This window comes from Setaria italica, chromosome V (assembly GCF_000263155.2).
Source record: "Setaria italica strain Yugu1 chromosome V, Setaria_italica_v2.0, whole genome shotgun sequence".
Classification (NCBI taxonomy): domain Eukaryota; kingdom Viridiplantae; phylum Streptophyta; class Magnoliopsida; order Poales; family Poaceae; genus Setaria; species Setaria italica.
Window position 1 is genome coordinate 15,014,914 of NC_028454.1, and position 6,816 is coordinate 15,021,729.

The 6,816-nt window shown below is 45.1% G+C and overlaps 1 protein-coding gene across 1 annotated transcript; it reads right to left on the bottom strand.

Annotated features, from left to right (window-relative positions):
- Positions 1–4,197: 4,197 nt before the first annotated feature.
- LOC101771242 (L10-interacting MYB domain-containing protein-like) lies at positions 4,198–5,228 on the bottom strand. Its single transcript, XM_004968639.2, has 3 exons — positions 5,020–5,228; positions 4,923–4,944; positions 4,198–4,834 (listed from the first exon to the last, which is right to left on the bottom strand). The coding sequence occupies exons 1-3, from the start codon at positions 5,226–5,228 to the stop codon at positions 4,274–4,276; spliced, it is 792 nt and encodes a 263-aa protein (XP_004968696.1). The 3' UTR covers positions 4,198–4,273.
- Between the last annotated feature and the right edge of the window lie 1,588 nt (positions 5,229–6,816).

Sequence of the window (6,816 nt, forward strand, 5' to 3'; positions counted from 1 at the left end):
GTTGGGTGACATCTGTATGTCTCGGCGCCCAACCTTTATGCCCCAAGGTCCTTAACCGTTAAGATAACCTTGTTAAGCAAACCAACCCTTATGCATGTAAGTGTCCGACACAAACCCGTCTAGTCAAGGAAAACTAGTGGCACCCTAATTTCATAGACCCACCACTAATTGTACAAGACATGGGACGGTGCAAGTTTTAGTTGGGAGGGCATACTAACTTAAACTTTGTGAGGGATCGTTCTACTTCTAACATCACAGCATGCAGAAAGTAAAACATAAACAGAATAGCATTCACACAGTTGTGACACAGTCTGGCCCGTTTTTCTTATGGTGATCTCCATCTCCATAGAACTTGTTCACCATGGTGATCTCCATCTCCATGTTCCATGTGCGCCATCCTCCTGGTGATGAGTCATCCAAGAACTAGAGCATGCTATTACGCCTAATAGCTAGTAAAGAATCTAGTAATGAAGATTACATAGTTGCTTGGATCATCACAGATTGGTACGCAGACCATTAAATACAATAAAGTGACAACACATATGGCTCCTGCCGTGTTGCCGTACGCGCGACACGCAGGTCACGAATTAGTTACACACATGCATCACATACACAAGGGGCCATACTGATCACAAGATACATGCATACATCCTGCAAAATAGAGTTAGGCGTCCTAACGTTCCAAACTTCGGAGGCCCGAAACTCCATCTTCCAAGCCGAATTTGGCAAATCTAATTTCGCCGAAAACGGCGAAGCGGTTGAAATTCATGTGTAACTTTTTCTGTAGATCAATTTTCGTATAGAAATCGCCTCGATCCGAGATCGTACCGAAAAGTTACGGCTGATTTACCGAAGCATACGCATACGGCAAAATCCCGACCCCGGCAGTAGATCCTATCTACTATTGCACATCTAATGCACCTGGCGTATGACCCTGGATCTCGATTTGACCAATCATATTGATCTTCCCTCACTGCAACTGGATTTACGTGTATCACTTAACTCCGATGGCGGAAACCGACCGGTAGGAGTATGTCGTTACACTACCATTGCAGCAAGGGCACAAAATCAGGACATAGATCAAACAGAGAACTCGCATATCTCCATATGCACACATCCCGAATCCAAAACTAAGCAGCTACGGCTCTGATACCACTGTTCGGATACGAGGTAGGCTACGCTAGCGCAAATCAAAATTTCTACCGCGTATAACCAGGAAGAACTGCCGTATAAGGATCACGGGATTACCACTCGACGCACTACTGGTGCGGAAGATGTAGATATGCGTCGATGCAGTGAAGACGATCACGTAGTCGTACGTAGTCGATCAACGTAGTCGATCACGTCCAGCAGCTCCTCAGCAGCTCGTCCACGTGCACAGCAAGATCGCCTCCGGTACCGCGGCTCGTCGTCGGCTCGTCGTGGCTCGTCGGCGGCTCGTCGATGGCTCGTCCAAGTGCTGCAGGCGCAACACCTCCAAGGTATCCACACGTGCAGGGAGGAAGCGTCGCAAGCCAGATTGCTAGATCCGCGAGTTGCAACAGGCGAGGGCGTGCGAGGCGCGGCAAGTGTGTTCAGCCAAAAGGTGTCAACCCTAGGGCGCCCCCACCCCTCTATTTATAGAGGTTCCTGATGGGCCTCTGGATCCGAGGCCCATTAGTACTCCTAAACCTAATCCAACTCGGATCAGATCCGAATTGGGCTTCCAGCCCCTTAAGTGTGTGACCCTATGGGTTCGGATACGTATAGACATGGCCCGAGTACTCCTACTCGGCCCAATAGTCGGTAGCGGCCTCTAGCAAGACGTGCCAACTCCTATACGCATACGAAGATCATATCAGACGAACCATCACAACATAATATACATGCTATTCCCTTTGCCTCACGATATTTGGTCTAGCTTCAAGCCGACCGCTCTTTCTCGATCCTGTGATTTGGAATCCCTTTGTAGGTTAACTCTTAACCGTACGTAGCATGGCCATGCATTTTCGGATCCGATCACTCGAGGGGCCCAGAGATATCACTCTCAATCAGAGAGGGGCAAATCCCATCTTGATTGACCATGTCTCATAGCATGCTTCTTGACAAACCCGAAAGCTACCTTTATAACTACCCTGTTACGGCGTAGCGTTTGATAGCCCCTAAGTAGGTCGATCCACATCTAGAATACATGCGACAATCTCAGGTCTAAGGACAAAGCGTATATGTTGTTTAAAGAGAGAACTACTTCTCATGTTGGGTCAGTCCTAACACATGTCTCCACATGTGTCCACATTATTAGTTCAACATCTCCATGTTCATGACTTGTGAAACATAGTCATCAACTAATACATGTGCTAGTCTAATATTCATGTGTGTCCTCACATGAACTCCGACTAGGGACAACTTTAGAATAACCATACAAGTAAAGAGTTTCACATACAATTCACATAATTGCAAATCAATTCAAGTAGCCTTTAATGGATATTCAATGAACACAATATACAAATCATGGATACAAATGAAATATCATCATCTCTATGATTGCCTCTAGGGCATACCTCCAACACCAACTCTGGGTGGAGCTGCTCCACTTCAGAACTCCAGGTGGAGCCAGCTCTGGGTGGGTTGGAGCTGTTTGGTGAGGGTGTTTGGCTGGGAGGGTGTCCCTAGCTCCAGAAAAGAGGAGTTTGAGGGTAGATTGCCTTTCTTGCCTCTGGTTCGACTTGAACTACTTATCACAAATATAAAATGAAAGTACATGCATTGAAGTCCAAAATAATAATAAATTACATGTTCCAAAAATTTAAAATTTTGAAATAAATTCATAGTTCCAAAATAAGGTCGTTACAATAATCATTGCACTAATTCCATGTTAGGGCAATTGATGTAGCCATACTATCACGAAAGGTGTCCATAGTCACAAACCTTGATTCCGAAGTTGATCCATCGGAGGCATGTTGAGACACGGCATACTTGTTGTATCTTTCCGGAATAGTAGGCATGTAGGTAGGATCTCTATCAAAATTAGCAAAGTCCACATCAACGCTAGCATGTTCACGTATGAAATTGTGTAGAACCATAGTAGCAGCAACAATCTTCTTTTGTGTGACCATGGAATAACCGGGCATCTTGTAAAGGATTTGCCATTTCATTTTTAATACTCCAAATGACCGCTCAATAACATTACGAACAGATGAGTGTATACGGTTGAACTTCTCTTTTGGAGTATTTGGTTCCATACCTCGATGCCACTCGGGTAAGTGATACCTTTCACCCTTGTATGGAGCCAGATACCCCGGATGATTAGGATAGCCCTCATCTACAACATAGTACTTGCCTACACATATGTAAAATAAGATAAGTTTGTGCATACAAATATGAAAAGGAACGTAAGAAAAAATCTTTACCTTGAGGAGGATGTGGGAAGACATTTACATCTTCTTCCAATGCATGGTACAATACACTAGTGTCATGCAAAGAACCCGGTTGACCCGCAGCCACATAGGTGAAGCGCATATCAAAATCACAAACGGCAAGCACATTTTGAGTTGCAATTCCAGTCTTTCCAATATATCTCACTTGTTCTTCAGGTGATAAATACACACGAATATGGGTTCCATCAAGTGCACCAATGCAATCCTTAAAGTGTGGATATGCTCTCTTGTCATTCCTAATCCTCTTGTGCACATTGCAAAAATTAGGATCTGTTGGTCTCAAGAAATCTTGTGCCATGGCAACCACACAATTTAGAACTTCATGAAATTTTCTACTAATGGTTTCACCTGAGTGTTTGAACTTATTTTGTCCTCTTCTATTTGACTCACACCCACCACATGTGAATAGAAAAATGGCCAACATTTCATGAGTATTCACGTGCTTCGACGGTTTTAATCCGTACCTCTCAACCAACACATCATGAAGATCCTGAAAAATAACCTCATTCATCCGAAGCATTTGATGGCACTCCCCTGGAGTGTTTACTGTCTCCATCAGCCAACCCATTCCACTTTGTTGTGAAAACATAAATCTCGGCGGTGCCTTATCCATATATGAGTCATGATAACTTTGTGCTAGCTTACCACAGCTCTCAACCATTTTAAAAAAATATTCACCATCAGAATCACTAGATTCATCAGACTCACTTGAAGACATCTGTGAACATTGACATAAATGAAATATAAGATACAACTATCATACATAAATAAAATGCAATAAAATAAAATGTACCACACATGCGACAAAAATAAAATAGTAGCACACACAAATGACATCACTCTCACTAAGCCAATTTCTACTTTTCATATTTATCATTGTACTTCCTTCTAAGCCAATTGAACCTAATCTCATTAGTAGGCAAGGTCATGAACATCTCCCTTTGCTCCTTCTTCACAAACAGTTCAGACGCCATGTAATATTCATTGCTATCATAACCGGCCCCACAAGCAATCACAACCTCCATTACTTCCTCAATAGAATATTTTCCATGTCTCTTCGAAACATATTCATTGGCTGAACTTGCCATACTTGTTACTGCTTCTTGAATTAGGAGTGCATTTCCAGACTTCGCTTTTTTACCACTCCTATCAACAGGCCTTGCTAGTCTCTTGCCACTCGCAGGTGAAGGAGAAATACCAATATCCTCCTCTTGTGTTTCAGGAATGAAATCATCACCTTCTGGCTCAAAATTGGTTGCCTCATATTGTGTGACATCAACATTTTTGGTTGCTTCAACATTCACAACATGAGGAGACCAATGATCAATACCAATAGTAGTAATGTCAGCAAAACACTTGGCTAATTCATCTCCATTCTCAAGGCCCTTCTTTTTGAACTTGCCACAACCCGGAATGTCCTGAAATAAGCACATAATATTATTATAAGTATTACCAATAGGTTTGACATATGGAAAAAAATATAGGAAAATTTTTTAACCAACTTACAGCTCTAGCTTTTTTCCACCATTCATCATCCATAGCAATAGTCTTCTTTATAGGATCCCAATCAGTCCCTGTTTGCCTTAGCATTAGTTTCTTCTATGCCTTGAAATCTTCCTTCAACTTGTCCCATTTGTTCTTGATCTGACCCTTGGTAGCCACAATTCCAGTCCTTTCCTTGAATCCCTTCTCAACCTCAGCATAACCAAGTGCATTCAAGTGTGTGTTTGGCCGATTTCCTTTTTCAACTTGTTCAGCAAACAACACACACAGCACTCGAGTGTTCTCCGAATTCCAATCAATTTCAGGCATCTATCGAACTCACAAATTTCATATTAGAAAGCCTCGAGTATATTAGAAGGCCTCGAGTATATCAATTTCATACACACACAGCAATGGAGTATATCAATTTCATACACGCACAACACTCGAGATTGCGCATATCAAAAGTAAAGAGAAACATTTCCCAAACATTATGTATTACTTTGTACTTAGGTATGCAATCTAGTCTGATTAGGTTATCAGCTTTAATTCCTACAGGAAGGTAGGTGCCCTGGATTGACCAAATAGTGTCCTACACATTTTGAAAATCAAATTCTCTGTCTTGTAGTAAATCCTAATCCTGAGAAGGGCTGGGATGGGTAATGTAAACACTAGAAGGACCAAAGCTTGTTCGTGTAATAGGCGGCAACAAGTATATGAATTCATATGAAGACATGCTATGATTTAAAATTTTGAATATCAAGAACTGAGGTTTAACACAAAGTGAAACCTTACTCGACAAATCAGAATCCCCAACGGCAGCAAACCAGCTTTTACATGTACATGTACAATCACACCTAATCCTCTGATTTTACTTAAAAAAATAATTCAGGAACCATACCTTCGGCGGCAGGGGATCTTCGGCGGCGGGGCGAAGGCCGGCGGTCGGGCGCTGTGGCCGGCGGCGGCGGGATGAGACGGGCGGCCTCGGGCCGCAGCGGCTAGCGGCGGGCCTCGGCGGAGCGGCGCGAAGGCCGGCGGCGGGCCTTCGGCGGAGGGGCGCAACGGCCGGCGGCAGGCCTCGGCGGAGCGGCGCGAAGGCCGGCGGCGGGCCTCGGCCGGGGGGCGCGAAGGCCGGCGGTGGGGCGCTCCGGCCGCCGACGGGCCTAGGGGCGCCTGGCGGCGGGGCTAGGCGTGCAGGCGGACCGGCATCGGGCCAAGGGCGCCTGGCGGCGGGGCTCCGCCGGCCTGCGGCGGCGGTGGGGCACTGTCTCCGGCTGCCGGCAGGGGCTACGGCGGCGGCGAGGCTAGCCGCCGGCATAGGTCCAGGCGCGGGCGGGTGAACTCACGGGAGAATGGAAGGAAACAGAGGCGCATTGGAGAATGGAAAGAAAGAGGGAAACGGATGAAACGTTATTTTTGCGTAATCAGTGGCAGTGGTGGGTAATTACCCACCAACTCCACGAGGAGGTTCAAAAGAGGACATTTTAGAGCAGCAAAAGGGGTGCTCCAAAACTCCAGCCCCATTTGCACTACAGCTCAATGGAGTTGGCAACTCCATGGAGTTTTGGAGTTGACGTGTTTGGCTGGATTTTTTGCTGGAGTCGCTGGAGTTATGGAGTGGAGCCGTGCCAAACAGGACCTTAATTGCTTAGCAAACCTAGCTAGATACAAGTGGTACATACATAATTCATCACCATTTTCTTTAATTCCTTATCATTTGTCAGAGATGTGATATATCTCAAGGAACCGTACCATCAGCTCTTACTTTGTAGTAAGCATGATTTATTATTATTTTATCCTAGACTCGGTCATGGGCTACCGCCTGACCTGACAAACCCGACCCACCCAAAAAAACCAGACCAGTCAATGTGTTGGGCGGGCTTGATCGGGCCGATATTTATGGCCCGATCTAAAA